The sequence below is a fragment of the Colobus angolensis genome, unplaced genomic scaffold (genome assembly GCF_000951035.1).
Source record: "Colobus angolensis palliatus isolate OR3802 unplaced genomic scaffold, Cang.pa_1.0 Scaffold59, whole genome shotgun sequence".
In the NCBI taxonomy this organism is placed as follows: Eukaryota; Metazoa; Chordata; class Mammalia; order Primates; family Cercopithecidae; genus Colobus; species Colobus angolensis.
This window is the reverse complement of record NW_012119487.1, coordinates 10,126,571-10,142,718: the sequence shown is the minus strand read 5'-3', so window position 1 is coordinate 10,142,718 and position 16,148 is coordinate 10,126,571. Positions and strand designations below refer to the sequence as shown.

General features: G+C 62.5%; 1 protein-coding gene across 1 annotated transcript in view; it reads right to left on the bottom strand.

The window, feature by feature from the left end:
- PKD1 (polycystic kidney disease 1 (autosomal dominant)) overlaps positions 1-16,148 on the bottom strand; it is a 36,115-nt gene that overhangs the window by 9,056 nt on the left and 10,911 nt on the right. The window contains exons 13-34 of the mRNA XM_011962467.1: positions 15,838-16,014; positions 15,390-15,523; positions 11,313-14,932; positions 10,943-11,092; positions 9,891-10,034; positions 9,484-9,763; positions 9,181-9,394; positions 8,956-9,115; positions 8,428-8,580; positions 7,746-7,890; positions 6,591-7,211; positions 6,161-6,317; positions 5,752-6,004; positions 5,432-5,627; positions 3,468-3,638; positions 3,238-3,381; positions 2,934-3,144; positions 2,717-2,843; positions 1,045-1,161; positions 907-956; positions 502-683; positions 332-425 (exon numbers count right to left, since the gene is read on the bottom strand). Coding sequence (XP_011817857.1) covers positions 332-425; positions 502-683; positions 907-956; positions 1,045-1,161; positions 2,717-2,843; positions 2,934-3,144; positions 3,238-3,381; positions 3,468-3,638; positions 5,432-5,627; positions 5,752-6,004; positions 6,161-6,317; positions 6,591-7,211; positions 7,746-7,890; positions 8,428-8,580; positions 8,956-9,115; positions 9,181-9,394; positions 9,484-9,763; positions 9,891-10,034; positions 10,943-11,092; positions 11,313-14,932; positions 15,390-15,523; positions 15,838-16,014 — 7,500 coding nt within the window. The remainder of the gene's footprint in view (positions 1-331; positions 426-501; positions 684-906; positions 957-1,044; positions 1,162-2,716; positions 2,844-2,933; positions 3,145-3,237; positions 3,382-3,467; positions 3,639-5,431; positions 5,628-5,751; positions 6,005-6,160; positions 6,318-6,590; positions 7,212-7,745; positions 7,891-8,427; positions 8,581-8,955; positions 9,116-9,180; positions 9,395-9,483; positions 9,764-9,890; positions 10,035-10,942; positions 11,093-11,312; positions 14,933-15,389; positions 15,524-15,837; positions 16,015-16,148) is intronic.

The following is a 16,148-nucleotide window of genomic DNA, read 5'->3' as shown; positions in this document are numbered from 1 at the left end:
TCTCGAAAAAAATGGGGTATTTAAAAACCCACCCATAATTTCTCACTGCTCTGAGACCAAAATAAAAATGTGGCTCCGGCCAGCCTCACACAGGAGCCTTTCTGCTCCTCCAAAGCCCCATGCACCTGCTCCCTCCCTAAAGGGAAGGTTCTCACGCCCTGGAGGATCCTATGAGGCTCCTTCCACAGACAAGAAGCCGAAGGCTCAGAGAAGTGAAGTGGTGCAACCACAGTCCCCAGCCCACCCCAACCACCCCAGGGACCACGGCTGCCTGGCCTGAGTCCCGGCCCCTCCTCCGGCATCACCCCTCCCGGGACAGCCGGGCACTCACAGGCTGGTGAGCAGGTCCGTTTCCATGTGGGTGTCTTGGGTGGGGGCCGGGCTGCTGACCCCTTTGGCAAGGACCTGCTGGATCAGGTCTTCATCTAGAGACATAGGAGGCACTGGGTGGGCCCAGCTGCGCAGGTGAGCTTCAGAGCCCCCCCCCTCACCCCAGCTCACCTGATGCTGAGGATTTCGCAGGCGAGTAGGGGCTGGCCAGAGAGAAGCCATCCTCCTCCGGGCCCAGCCCATGGCCCGCCTGGCCCCGTGCCAGCTGCCGTGGGTTGCTGCCCACAATGGACGGGTCGCTGAGCAGGTCCGGCCAACTGAGCGTTCCCTCGCTAGAGGGCCAGCACACCAGGCTGCAGGTGGCATGGGTCAGCAAGGTGCCAGGGGATGTGTCACCCACGCACCGCACCCCCGTCCAGTCACGCATGGACATGCTGGGCTTCTGAGCAAACCTACTCCCAGGCGGTGTGACCACATGGAGCCACAGACACCCAGAAAGGACATGCAGCCCGCACACCCCGGCACTCCAGACACAGTGACCTGCACCAGGGCTCAAGGTTGCTCTAGGGAACCCACCTCTTAGAATCATCCAGAAACAAGTCACTCTTCATCTGTCCAGCAAAGGCCTGCTAAGAGGTGCAGTGTCTTGAGTCCAAGCTGCCCCAAGATGACAGGACCCCCAGCCCATCCTGGGACCCCCAGTGGAGCCCTCACCTCAGCGTGGAGCCCCGGGAACGTGAGGAAGGAGCTGTCCAGCACGGATGAGTCCAGGCAGCTGTCGATGTCCAGCACCTGCTGCCTGGCAGGCGTGGGGCTCAGGCCCCCAGCCACCTGAAGGACAAGGGCAGTGATCAGAGGGCAGCAGCTCAGACCTGCTCAGGACAGGGATGAGAAGCCACCTCCTCAGCAGACAGGGCAGAGCCCAGTGCCATCCGACAGAATGTTCTAGAATGGTGGATATATGTGACATCTCCACCGTCTGTGATGGCAGCCCCTTGCAACGTGTGCCACTGAGCACTTGACAGGCGACTGGTGCAGCTAAGGAACAGAGTTTTAAATTTCGTTTATTATTTTTAGACGGAGTCTTGCTCTGTCACCCAGGCTGGAGTGCAGTGGCGCAATCTCAGCTCACTGGAACCTTCACACCCCACATTCAGGCGATGGTCCTGCCTCAGCCTCCTGAGTAGCTGGGATTACAGGCGCCTGCCACGATACCCAGTTAATTTTAGACGGAGTCTTGCTCTGTCACCCAGGCTGGAGTGCAGTGGCGCAATCTCAGCTCACTGGAACCTTCACATCCCACATTCAGGCGATGGTCCTGCCTCAGCCTCCTGAGTAGCTGGGATTACAGGCGCCTGCCACGATACCCAGTTAATTTTTTGTATTTTTAGCAGAGATGGGGTTTCACTGTGCTGGCCAGGCTGGTCTTGAACTCCTGACCTCAAGTGATCTGCTGGCCTCGGCCTCCCAAAGTGCTGGGATTACAAGTGTGAGCCACCATGCCCGGACATCATTTCATTTTAATTAACTTAAATATGAGCAGCCACATGTGGCCTCCAGTTCCTGCCATGGACTCAGGAGCAACCCCTCCTGGTCGTGGCACATGCACCTTCTCTGTGTGCTGCTGGGGTTGGTTTGCATGTGACCTATTGAGGACCCCCATGTGTGTATTCCTAAGGGGTGCAGCCTACCATTTCTGTATGAACGGGAAGAGCTCCCACCTGCTGTATTTCTTGGAAAGAGTCTGTGAAGGATTGGTGTTAATTCTTCTTCAACTGTTTAGAAGAATTATATACTGAAGGCTCTGAGCCTGGGCTTCTCTTTGCGGGAATTTCCTTTTTTTTTTTTTTTTTTTTTTTTTTTTTTTATGTTTTATACAGATGGGGTCTGCCCAGGCTGGTCTCAAACTCCTGGACTAAGATCCGCCCACCTCAGCCTCCTGAAGTGTTGGGATTACAGGCGTGAGCCACCGCGCCCAGCCAGTGGGAGGTTTCTAAGGGACTGACTCGGCCTCTTCACTTGCTTTAGATGTACCGAGATTTTCTTCTGAAGAGTGTTTCGGAAGCGTGCGCAGCTGTGTGCTCGCTTCTTCTGAGTTATCTGGTGTGCTGCTGTGCAGTTGTCCGTACCATGTGCTTAGGTTCTGTTAATGTCTGCAGGGCTGGCAGTGAAGTGCCCTCGTTCTTTCATGATTCTGGCATCTGAGTCTTCTCTCTTTCTCCCTGGTCGGTCTAGCTAAGGCTGCTCAAGTTTGTTGACCCTTCCCGAGAGCCAGCCTTTGGTGGGCACCTTTCCCTCTGGCTGCAGTACTGGAGAGTAGCCCTGGGCGTGATGCCAAGGCCCAGGCTCCATTCCCAGTACTCCCGGGTCCCCAGCCCCAGCCCACCTTGCTCCGGGACATCCGGAAGAGAAAGAGGACGGCCAGGTAGATGGGATAGACAACCACGCTGGACACCAGGCCAACAGCAACTGTGTCGACACTCAGCGGGCGCAGCCTGGACACACGCCCCGCACTGTGTGGGAGAGAGGAGGCCACACAGGTGAGGCTGAGGGGCAGGAAGGGCTGGGCAGGAAGAGGCTGTCCCGACCCCTACGGCACCCACCTGTAGGCAGAGTCTCCAACAGCCCCGTACCACACGGCGTTGGCGCCCAGGAAGAGGCAGATGAGGAGGACACAGCAGGTGGCCCTCTGGATGCGGGTGAAGCGGCTGCGAGGTGGCCGGTCCCATATGGAGAGCCAGATGTGCTTGTCAAAGAAGCCGCGCTGCAGCTCAGCCACCAGCAGGCGCCGGAAGCGCAACAGGGCTGCATCGCCTGGGGGCAGGGAGGGCCCAGCTGCAGGAGGCCTTGGGGCAGGACCACCCCGCCCAGCCTCCCACACAGCAGGAACATGGAACGAGGCCTTACTCGCCGCCAGCACCTCCTTCTCCACCAGGCCCCCGTTGGCCTCCGTCTCCACCGACAGCCAGTCATTGACCAGGAAGAAGGCACTGCGGGCTGTCTGCAGGTCCTTGACAATGACGTGCTGCAGGAACCAGGCGGGGCTGAGCCCTGCAGAGGTGCACGAGGGAGGTCAGGCTCGCAGGGCACCCCAACGCGGGGGCAGAGAGGCAGAGCTCCGCAGGGTCTACACAGACCTTTGTTGTCGTGCCACACTCGGATCTTCCACACGCTGCCCAGGCTGTGCGGGGTGGCGATCTGGAAGATGTCCAGGCTGTTGCGGTGGAAGGCTCTGTCACTGTCCAGGTGCCGGTGGCCGCTCCGGCTGTCCACCCCATACAGCATGATACCCACATGGGCTGTGGTACCTGGGGAGCAAGAGAGAGGGGTGGGAGGCTCAGTCTGCTGCCCAACACGTGTAGCATCCCAGGCAAGTCGTCTCAGCTTTGGCCTCTGTGCACTCAAGATGCCGCACGGGCAGTCCCGGCTTCACACAGCTCTGCCACACGAGGGGCTGCGGTTACTGCAGTTTGTCCAATAAACAGCAAGGCCATAAGGACATAATTACACAGAGAGAACTGTAACTTGTGACATGCAAACACGGCTGCACACATCTCAGTCCACACCACAACCAGTGACCCCCCCTGCACACCCGCCAACGCCTGTCACACCACAACCAGTGACCCGCACCACACACCCGTCCCTCAGTTCATGCACAGACTACAAAGTGTGAAGCTGTGTCCCCTCCTTCTCTCCCAGTGACAGACCCAGGTGACAGTTGTTTTTTGTTTTTTTTTTTTTCTGACAGAGTCTTGCTCTGTCGCCCAGGCTGGAGTGCAGTGGTGTGATCTCAGCTCACTGCAAGTTCTGCCTCCCGGGTTCACGCCATTCTCCTGCCTCAGTCTCCTGAGGAGCTGGGACTACAGGCACCTGTCACCACGCCCAGATAATTTTTTGTATTTTTTAGTAGAAACAGGCTTTCACTGTGTTAGCCAGGATGGTCTCGATCTCCTGACCTTGTGATCTGCCTGCCTCGGCCTCCCAAAGTGCTGGGATTACAGGCGTGGGCCACCGTGCCCGGCCAACAGTTTTAAAAAGTAGGTAATCAAGGCCGGGCGTAGTGGCTCAAGCCTGTAATCCCAGCACTTTGGGAGGCCAAGATGGGCAGATCACGAGGTCAGGAGATCGAGACCATCCCGGCTAACATGGTGAAACCCCATCTCTACTAAAAAAAAAAATACAAAAAAACTAGCCGGGCGTGGTGGCGGACGCCTGTAGTCCCAGCTACTTGGGAGGCTGAAGCAGGAGAATGGCATGAACCTGGGAGGCGGAGCTTGCGGTGAGCTGAGATCCGGCCACTGCACTCCAGCCTGGGTGACAGCGAGACTCCATCTCAAAAAAAAAAAAAGTAGGTAATCAAAACAAAGAACTGGCCAACGAAGATGAAACCACAGCACTGAGATAAAAAATGGGAACACACCCGGGTGTGGTGGCTCATGCCTGTCATCCCAGCACTCTGGCAGGCCGAGGCAGGCGGATCACCTGAGGTCAGGAGTTTGAGACCAGCCTGGCTGACATGGTGAAAATTTAGCTGAGTGTGGTGGCGGGCGCCTGTAGTCCCAGCTACTCAGGAGGCTGAGGCAGGGGAATCGCTTAAACCCGGGAGCTGGAGATTGCAGTGAGCCAGGATCATGCCACTGCATTCCAGCCTGGACAACAGAGCAAGACTCCGTCTCCAAAAACACCAAAAACAAACAAAAACAAAAAGGTTATTGAAGAAACAGCCACGGGGAGGCTCTCTGTCTGAGAGACGGGCTATGCAGTCAGGATCGTGGGTGGACGCAGTCTCCTGCAGTGGTAGCAATGCTCACCTCTGCGCAGGCTGAGCTCATGTCACTCGTGGGGCCACGCTGCTATGCAAAACGTGGGCTGCCCACCCTGATTGATTGGCACCTACTTCCAGCTAGGAGCTGTCCTAGTTCTCAGGGACAGTGAGTGCCCATGAGCTCATTCCCAGGATTAACACATGAGCCCTTCACACAGCACTGCAAAAACTGCCTTGTTCTGACGCCTGCGACGAGACTCACTCCCAGAGGGTGCAACCCGCACAGCCAGTGAGAGCAGGGGAGGCGCTGCCACCCCGCTGCGCCAGCTCACTCACCTGAGCCCCGGCCCCAGCCTGTCTTGACGAGGATCTCGTACTTGAAACGGCCCCGCTGCCCACAGAAGGGGATGGCGCGGCCCCGGCTGGCATCCAGCTGGTCCAGCTTGTGCAGGATGGCGGCCATGACCGCGTAGGTCACCAGGCACACAGCACATGTCAGCATGACGATGTAGTTTACACCCGCTGTCGGCTCCTGTGAGGACACAGCCGCCAGGCCCAGGAGGTCATGTGCAAGCGGCGCCTTCTCGAGATAGAGCGGAGCCCACCCAGGCCCTCCTCAACCCTGCAAAGGTTCCCAGGAGCACGGGGCCACTCACAGGAAGGACGAAGCGGACATGGCTTGGGGGCACGAAGAGGCTGGCACCGAAGGCGGTGAGGTGGCGGGTGAGGCAGACGGCCTGGTGGGGTGAGGTCTCCTCCAGGGGCAACAGCCCCTCTGTCCTCCACACCATGTCCTCCTCGCTGAAGTACTGGCACAGGGACGTGTACAGGCCCACGGACACCTCCAGCGCCGACCAGCGGAAGTGGCTGGTGAGGTTCAGATGGTAACTCCCCGTCTGCTCTCCAGTCCTGGGCGAGGAAGGGGCAGTGGAACTGAGCTCAGGCTCCACCAGATCAGATGTCAGGGTCCAGCCCCCTCGTTGCTTGCTGTTCCCATAGGGCCAGCAACCCGGGCAAAGCTGACCCATGACGCCCTGCCCTGCCCGGCCAGCCCACAGAGCTCACCCCGGGGCAATGAAGAAGGTATAGGGCCGGTGGTCAGCACCCTCCAGTGACTCTGGGCGGATCCTCCTGCTGGCTGAGCAGTTGTGCTCATTGGGCCGGGGCTCCGAGTGCAGGTAGACTGCCAGGTAGGGCTCAGGTTCCTCAGACAGGTAGTGGCCTGGGGGCAGCACATGCAGGTCAGACGCCCACCAGGAAGCTCAACCACCCGGGGGACACCCGCGACAGCCCTCCTGAGTCTGCCTGCTGCCATGGGCCTGAAAGGCCACAGGAGCCTCTGCGCCAGAGCTGGCACCTGTTTCTCTGTGGCCCCCAGCAGTCCATGAAGCAGAGAGCAGATTTCACCAGAAACACCCAGGCAGGCACTATGAGAAATGCCTTCCCCTCAAGAACAAGGCCAGGGGACCCCGTGCGCCCCGCCCGCTGCACGCACCATCCAGCAGCGTATAGTTGAGCTGCAGGTGCAGCCCGGCCGCAGGGTTGCTGCTGTCCAGGGTGACCACAGCACCGACGGAGGCCTGGGGCTGGACCACAACGGAGTCGGCGGAGCTGCGCTGGCCCTTGGCAGCCCAGTCTGAGTTGTTGGGCACCTTCACAGTGATGGCGCGCTCTGAGGCCAGCCGCTCAATGGGGATCTGGGCGCCAGCCTGTGTCTGGAACGCCATTGAGGCCACCTTGGTGGAGACGGTGTAGTTACTGATATAGCCGAAGGGAAAGGGATTGGAGTCCACCAGAAAGATGAGCTGCACCACGTCGCTGAGGTTGGCCAGGGCCCCGCTGAAGGCCTCGGGGATGGAGAAGTGGCAGCCAGGCCCTGGGGCACCGCCATAGCACAGGAGGCTCCGCGGGTCTGAGCGCTTGCCCTGGGCCACAATCTCCTCGCCTGCCAGCGTCAGGGGCTCCTCGTTGAGGACGCGGGAGCGCATGAGGATGCGCATGAGGGAGGAGGTCAGGTTGTAGGCCTGGGACGCCACCATCCGTGATGGTGACTCGGTCCCCAGCTCTGAGGGCTGTGGCCCCCACACGTCCGAGCTGGCCAGGTGGATGAGGTCGCCTGCAGACGGGTGTAAGGTTAGTGCAGGGAGAGGGAGGCAGAGGGTGGGGGCTGGGAAAAAGGGGGAACCTGACGGGGCAGAGAGGGAGGTGCAGGCAGAAGGAAGGGGGAAGCTGGAGAGAGGTTGGGGGATGGGGAGGGGGAAGGGGATAGGGATGAGGATGAGGGTGAGGGAGATGATAGGGAGAGGTAGGAAGAAGGAAGGAAAAGGGTAGAGACAGGAGAAAGGGGAGAGGGAGGAGCAGGGACAAAGGGAGGGGAAGGGGGATAGGGGAAATGGAATGGACAAGGGGAGGGGGAGGATGGGGGAATGGAGAAGGGGGAGAGAGATGGAGAAAAGGGATGGGATAGGGAAGGCAGAGGGGAGGAGAATGGGATGGGGGAGGGGAATGGGGATGGGAATCACAGAAAGGGTTGGGGACAAAGATGGGATGGGGCAAGGGCGAGGCAGTTGGGGGGAGGAGGGAGGCGGAGAAAAGGGTGGTGTGGGGCGGAGAGATGGTGTGGGATGGTGTGGGGCACAGGCAGCGGCACCTGTGATGTTGAGGATGCTGTCTCCAATGGCGGTGGGCGTCACGGTGCCCGCAGTGGTCTCTGCCTGCAGGATGCGCATCATGGCCTCCAGCTTGTGCAGCGTCTGCTTCAGGCATGAGCGGCATACGAGCTCCCTGCTGGGACCCTGTGTGGAGCCGACAGTGTCCAGCCCCGCTCCTAGGCCCACTCCTTGCACACACCCTCCTCTCTACGTGTGTCCTCACCTGGCTCCTACCCCTAGCCCTACAGCTGGAGGGCCCGCCTGACTGGACCCCCACAGCCTCCCCACTAAGCATCTCCTGGGGGCTCCGCCTGACCCAGGGCCTCTACTCGGGGCCTACGTGATGCATTCCACCGGCCACACAGGGTACCTCTTCACACAAGTCAGAGAGAAGGGGGAGGGGGGAGGAGGGGAGGGCACAGAGCAGCATCTTCCTGGCCCCTGCCCACAACTGGGCCGCTCTTTACACCCTGGGTCCCTTGAAAGGCACCCTGGGTTCACGCAGGACAGCAGACCGGGTGAGGCTACTGAGGCAGGTCAGAGACCGAGGAAGGTCACAGCAGGAAGGAGCCCAGGCTGGGAGGCTCAGCTCCTCGGCCAAGCTGCCCGTCCACCCTGGGGGGCTGAACCCAGTGCCCTGGCAGGCATGCAGAGTGGGGTGGGCACGCGGGGCCGTCCTACCATGGACTGGGCCAGCGCAGCAGCGATCTGCTGGATGTCATCCACGGTGTGGACCCGCAGGGACACCAGGGTCTGCGTGACGTTCTTGCGTATCTGGGCTCGGCGCTGCCGCTCGTGCTCGGGCTCTGCCGCCACGTCCAGGACCTGCTCATACTGGGGCAGGCAGGGGGCACAGCAAGCTGTCAGCAGGGCAGGAGGCCGGCAGGAGGCCAGCATGTGCCCACCACTCCTGGGGTGCAGTTACACGCTGGATGCTGTGTGATGTGGGCACTGACCCGTGACACTGAGCTGTTTCTTCATGGGCAAAACAGGGTAAGCACAGGGGCCCTCCTGGGAGCAGGGGGCGCGTTGCGGAAAGCAGGCACAGGGGAGGGTGGCTGCTGGGAGCAGAGGGTGCTGCTTCAGGGTCACTGGGATTTGTCTGTGGGGCCCAGGGTGAGCCCTCCGCAAGGCTCCAGGCAGGGGTACAGGTCTTGGTCCCCAGCACGCGTGCAGCAGATATGAGATTCCCTCCCAGCCTGCACTCACCTCATTCAGCACAGTGACCAGGGCCAGGGAGTACTCGATGACATGTTGGGGGTCGGCCTGCCGCAGCAGCCCCGGGAGCACACTGGCCGTCAGCCCATGCAGCCAAACTGTAAGCCCCGTTGTGCTGCCGTTGGGCTCTGGGAGGGGGATGGCCAGAGACCTGCGAGTGGAGGGGGTGGTGAGCAGGTGGCAGTCTCAGGGGCGCCCTCCCACGGCCTGGCTCACCTGTTGAGGGCGACCACGGCGGCTCCCAGCTGGTCCTGCACCACCACGGCCAGGCCCACCTCGAAGTGTGGCCCGAAACCCGGGGGCAGCACGGCTCCGTAGCTGGAGAGACTGCCCTTGTAGACACAGAACTCCTCGCAGTGGCCCTGGCGACAGCGCCGCAGCAGCAGGGCATACACCAGTGGGGCGCCGGCATCCTCCGCGTCATGCCAGCCTGAGGGACCCCACAGCATCACGGGAGGGCTCCGCAGTATCACAGAGTCGGGGGATCCCACCGCGCCCCCCACGCAGGCTTGCACTCACCTGTGCATTCGAAGTGCACCTTGGTGGTGAGGGCGTGCACGTTACCCAGCGGGAAGAGGCGGCACGAGCCCCCCAACGGTGGGCGGTTGGGGGACAGGCGGATGGAGGCACAGCCCTCCTCTTCACCAGATTGGCCCAGCACCGTGAGCGTGAAGGTGTACCCCTCGCCGTCCCGCAGCACGCCCCGCCGCAGCACCAGTCGCATGCCTGCGCTGCCCGTGGAGGTCGTGGTCTCATCCAGCACCAGCGTCTTGTTACTGAAGGTACGTGCCGCCCAGCGCTGCAGGCAGGAGAGGTGGTGACTGGGAGGAACCCTCTGCCCTGTCAGCCTCGCTTCTGCCTGCAGGTCCCGCCCCCTTGGCCATGGGATCCACCCCCACCCCGCACACGCCCTGGGCGACACTCACCCCTCGCTTGGAGCCGCTGCTGCAGTTGAGGCAGCGGCCCTCCAGGTACACATAGGAGCTGCGGCTCACTTCGTACACAGCCTGTGCCTTGCAGGACACGCACTCCAAGGACACAATGGGCACCCGACCACTCCGGATCAGCACCTGGGGATGGAGTGGGGTTACCTCCGACACAGGTCTACTCGGCCCGCTGGAAGGTCCAGGGGACCCATGGACGATGCTGCTCCCAAACTCCAGGTTTCCCAGGGGCCTGGCCACCGCCTGTGAGCTCAGCCCCTCCCAGGATACTCATCCGGTTTTCCACCTCCCAACCCGGGTGGCAGAAGGGCGTACACAGGGCAGAGGACACCAGGGCGTGTGTTCTGGTGTCCTGGACCCAGCTGGAGCTTGGCAACAGGCAGGCAATGCTCACTGAGGGCCCCTGAGGGGTGCATGTGGGAAGGGACGTACGTATGGGCCTGACCCACAGATTCCTGCAGCCCTGGGCCGGGGCCTGGGTCAGCAGGCTGAGCCGGGATGGAACCTGCTCCCATGCCCTCCCCTCAGATGACCCCTCTGGGCAGGCCCCTAATCAGGCCAGCTGAGGAAAGCAGGCCCTGGAGAACAGACACCTGCTCTGGAGCACCAGCAGGCCCCACCTGACAGCAGCAGGAACGGCTGCCATGGGCTCAGGGTCACCAAGCCTCCTGGCTGGTCCAGAGAGGGGAGCATGAGGGTGAGAACCGGCCCACCGCATCCAGGAACAGGGACACGGGCTGGGGACAGTGGCTGCGTCCAGGGTGGGAAGGGGCTCTTTGGTTGGTGGTGTTGGGGGACTATGTAGCTTTTACCAATTACTAGAGCGTGTGTAGCTTGAAGATTGTACATGGAGCTGTGACAGGTTTAGAAAGAAGCAAAGCAGAAGCAGGCTGTTGTGTTAAACAGAATTTGTATCAAAAACAAAGTTAAGGGAGAGCGTTCGGCCTCTGCGAGCACTAAAATACAGAAAACAGTGGATGAGCAGGGATGCTGGGCTGTCTGAGGCGTGTGACCAAGGGGCAGGCGGCACCTACTGTCTGGTTGGTAGCCTCCTCCTTGCGGCCGGCCTTCCACACGGTGAGGCTGAAGGTGTATTCCACACCGGCTGCCAGCCGTTCCCGTGGAATGGTGACCATGCTGCTCCCGCGGGGCCCAAAGTTCAGGGCACACCCACCAGCCTCCCTCTGCAGGCCAAGAACAAGGGGCGACGCGGCATGAGAGCCCCACGCAGCCTCAAAGCAGAGCCCAGCCCAGTTGGATGGCTCGGGAGATCCTCTCCCCATGCTGGGATGGGGCCCGCCAGGCCCTGAGGACGGGCCAGCCCTGGTGGTGTGATGGGCGTTCTCTGGGCTTGTGGGTATGGGCGGGTGAGGGGCAGGGAGGGCGGCCCTGCAACGCGCTGACCTGTGTCGAAGCCACACAGGCCCAGTGGAAACTGAGAGGTGTCTGGTCGCCATCCTCCAGGTTGGGGTCATAGGACTCACTCCCATCCAGCACCAGGTCCTGTGTGTCTGACCACACGCGGTACGAGCCACCCTCAATAATGGGCACCAGGCGCTCGGGGGCCACTGTCACGTTAGCCTGGATGCTCCGTGCCAGTGGCGTGTCCCCAAATGACACGACAAACACAAAGCAGTAGTGCCCCACAGGCAGCGCCAGCCGCGGCAGCACCAGCTGAGGCCGGCTCACGTCCACGCCAGGCAGGGCCACACGGGTCGGGCGCCCTGGCCGCTGGCAGCTGGCGGTGCGGTACACCTCCCAGCGGTACTCGGTCTGGTAGGTGACGCAGTCACGCAGGTCAACGTGGGCCTCCAGGTAGTTGCGCTGTGAGCGCCGCATCAGCACCTGCAGGGGCAGGACCACGTCCACCTCTGGCTCCCGGCAGGCCAGCACCTGGACAGTCACCGTGGCCTGCGCCACGAAGAAGCTCACGAGGTTGGAAGCGTTCACCTGCACGCGGTAGTCCCCAGGCCTCAGGTAGCAGTGCTCAGCCCGGGGCTCATCTGTGTCCTGCCCTGGGGCCCCGTCCCCAAAGTCCCAGTGGTAGGCCACGCGCCGGGGGCTGGGGCTGGTGGCAGCCTCAAACCATGCCGAGCGGTTGGTGAAGCAGGGGCCGCTCCGCAGGGCCACATACTGGACGGCGTCCTGGACCTCCAGCACCAGCGTGCGGTTCTCGCTGCCCAGAGCATTGAAGGCGCGCACCTGGATCTCCAGCAGCCCCGCAGCCACGGGCGTGTAGGTGACGTCGCGGCCCGACAGGATGACCAGCGAGTCACCCTGGACCTTCTGCAGTGAGAAGTACCAGGCGTAGGCGACCCGTGAACCGCGCTGCACGCGGGCTGTGAAGTTCTTCTCAGTGCCTGTGGCGATGCCAGGCTCGCAGCAGTTGGGCACCTGCAGCCCGCTCACAGCCTCCAGCACCACAATGCGCACCTGAGCCTGGGCCCAGCTCACGTGGTTTTCACCCTGCACGCTCACCACGTGGTCTCCGACACGGGGGAAGCTGTGGGAGAAACGGGGCCCGGGGAGCACCGCTGGGCTGGCCCCACCGACCTGCAGGCGGAAGGTGACGGCCGAGCCAGCAGCCAGCAGGATCTGAAAATGGACAAGCTGCCCGGGCGCCACTACCTTGCTGCTGGCCCACAGCACCAGGCCCACGATGGGCTCCTCCACCGTGAGGTTGTGTGTGGCTGAGACCCAGCTGACTGCGTTGGAGGCGTTGAGCTGGACAGAGAAGGTGCCAGCATCCGGGAAGACCATGGTGACATGAGGGCCACGCTTGCTGCTGCCGTCGGGTATAGCCCAGCACCAGCTCACATTGGTGCCCGTGGCCAGCTGTCCCCAGAAGGGCACAGAGGACCCGGCTGCCACGAAGCTGCCTCCCGACTCACCGGCCCTGATGCTGAGGCCATTCACAGGCACCTGCACGCCCACTTCCACGGTGGCGCTGGCTGAGCCCAGCGGGTTCCCTGCTGTGACAGTGACCAAGTGCAGGCCGGGCGCAGGGAAGCTGTGGGTGGTAAATGGCTCAGGGGTCTCCCAGCTCAACCCCTCCTCTAAGGACCAAGTATATAGGACACCACTGCCACCAGCCAGCTCGGCACTGAGGGTGACACTTGTGTTGACGGCAGCTGGGTTCGGGGAGGCGGCCGCCTTCAGCCACCCCACAGGCTCCACAAAGTCCACAGTGCAGTCGGCCCAGGCGCTGCCCAGCATGTTGGTGGCCCGCAGCTGCACGTGGTAGGTGCCGGCCTCGAGCGCGGTGAGCGAGAAGCCTTTGCCGCTGCCGGCCAGGGCCGGGCCCCTATCCCACCAAGCGGTCCAGCTGTAGGAGATGTTGGTGCCATCCCTTACCACAGCCTGCAGCTGTACCGTGTGGTTGGTGGGGAAGTAGCTGCCACAGCCCACTACCTGCAGCCCCTCTATGAGCTGCAGGACGTAGACGAAGATGCTGTCCTGGGCAGAGCCCACCTCGTTCTCAGCCGTGACGATGATACTGAAGGTGCCCACGGAGCGGAAGGTATAAGAGATAGTAGGGCCCCCAGGGATGGGTGTGCAGCGGTCACAGAGCACCCAGGAATAGCGCACATCACTGCCGGCCTCCAGCGAGGTGCTGAAGCTCACGCTCCCATTCAGGGGCACCACCGTGCGGCTGGCGTTGACAACCAGCCCCCGCACACGCCGCTTCACTGTCACATTGAGCCAGGCCTCACTGCGGCTCACCTCATTCCAGCCGGCCACCCTGACGGTGAAGTCACCTATGCTGTTGTAAGCGTGGGTGACCTCCGGACCCTCCAGCCGCCCACCGTCCCCCATATCCCACAGGTAGCTGGCGGGGTGCCCACGGCCGACAGCAGAGAACAGGTATGGCTGCTGCAGCTCCAGCATGAGGGAGCTGTTGACTTTGATGTCCGTGACCACCACAGGCTCCTGCACCTCCACCAGGGCTGAGTCATTGGCAGCAGAGACATTGTTGGACGCGGTGACTGTCACAAGATAGGAGCCTGGGTCTCGGTAGGTGAACGTCACCTCGGGGCCCCCAACACGGGCGGGGGCGGCTTCCTCGGAGCCAAAGTCCCAGGTGTAGCGGTAGGGGAATGGGGGCCAGACACATGCCATTAGCCGGACCTCGTCCCCGAGCTGCACAAACTGCCTCTCTGGCTGCAGGGTGACGTTGCCCACCTCCGGCTCCACGCAGATGCTGGTGAAGTAATGCGCCTTGTTCACACGGCTGGACAGCACGAGCGCCAGGGGGAACGTGCCGCTCCGCGTGAAGTTGTGCGTCACCGTAGGGCGTCCCTGCACGGTTGTGTTGGAGGAGCCGTCCCCAAAGGTCCAGTCAAAGAGGTAGTGGGCTGGGTTCCCGGTGACGTGGGCCGTGAGCCGCGCGTCGGGCTGCGTGGGGATGCAGGCGGCGGGCTCGATGCGCAGCACCTCCAGGACGAAGACCAGCACGTGCAGGCTCTGGGCCAGGTGGCCGGCAGGGCTGGCCGCACCCACAGTCACTGTACAGTTCTGCGCCCGCAGGTACACATGCTCCACTGTGTCCTCGGGGCCCGACAGCACAGTGCCGTCCCCCATGTCGAAGGTCCACGTGATGTCGTCGCCAGTCTGCACCGCAGCACTGACCACCACGGGGGCTCCCTGCTCCACGGCCAGGCTCATGTCCACGCTGAGCCCACGGAGCTCCTCGAAAACACGCACATCTGCCTGGGCCAGCGTGCTGCTCACTGTGTTGTTGACCTCCAGGTGCACGCGGTACGTGCCCCTCGAGGCGTAGGTGTGGTTGGCAGCCGGCTGGCTCTGGGTCAGGACAGGGGAGCTGTCTCCGAAGTCCCACGTGTAAAGAACGCCTCCAGGTGAGGGCAGCGGGTGCGGGTAGAAGGTGACGGGCCGGCCGGCCACCAGGACACTGTCGCTCACACCCACAGCCATGGAGGGCAGGGCGGCACGCACGCTCACAGGCACCTGCTGCGTCAGGTTCTCGAAGGCATTAGACGTCAGCACGGTCAGGATGTACTCACCTGTGGGGACAGGCCCAAGTGGGGTGGCCGTGGCACCCCCACCCGCTCCCTACCCGCTTGGCAGAAGTCCCCGCCTGAGGAGCCCGGGGTGAACGGCTGCACCTGTGGCCCAGCCCTAAGGGTCCCAGGCTCCCAGGCCATGTGCGGGATGGAGCACAGGTGCGGCAGCACTGAGGGCTGCCGGGTAAGGACAGCGCCACCTCCAAGTACAGCTGCTCTCAGGGCAGCAGAGCAACAAGAGCCAGGCCCAGGGAGCAGTTCAGGGGGCCCAGCTTCCCCGTCCAGTTCCCCAGTGCCTGGCCCCTCCCTCACCCCAGTAAGGGCCTAAGCCATCGGCCCAGGTGGAGTCACAGTGAGGGCTGCTAGGGAGGAAGGGGGGCAGGTTGACTGGGGGGTTGGGGGGTGCCCATGCTCAGGGCCTGAAAGGCAGCAGCCCCCTCACCCCCTCATCCCTCACCTGGGGCAGCGTAGCTGTGTGTGACATTGTGCTCCACCAGCACCTGGGCCACTGAGGGGTCTGGAACCAGGAAGGACTCATTGTACGGAGGGTGGAAGTGGTGGAGGGCCTGCTCCCCATCCCCAAAGGTCCACCTGCCAGGGCGGAGGGAGGCAGTGAGTGGACCAGGACAGGGATGCGCGGTGGCGGGGCAGGGATGCTTAGGACCCAGCCAAGGCTCCACCCTGCAGTCATGCCCTGGGCTTCTGTTCAAGGCCCACCAGGCTGTGCTGAGGCCTCTCCCCACTCCCGTGCAGCCTCATGGGAGGGCTCCTGTGCACCCAGTACCTCCCAACAGACGGAAACCGAGGCTCAGAAAAGCAGCCCCCTGGCGGGAGATCCCTCAGCTGAGACTGGGGCTGGGACAAGAGCCTGGTGCCCACCCCCAACCGGCCCCCGAGTCACTCACAGGAAGGCCACCTCCACAGCCGAGTCCACCAGCACGCCTGCCGTCAGTGCCAGCGTGGCATTGGGGGGCAGCACGGCCGGCACTGTGGAGACCCACAGGCCCTGCATCCTGTTCATCCGCTCCACGGTGACGTTGTAGTTCACAGTGACGTTGCTCACGTGGTTGGAGGCCGTTAGCTGCAGGGACAGGCATCAGTGGGCACAGGCGGCAGGTGAGAGGCCCGACCCTGCTTGGCGTCCCTCCCTCCACTCACCCACAGCCACGGCAGCGTCCTCAGGCAGCAGAAAGCAGAGCAGAAAGCAGAGGTGAAG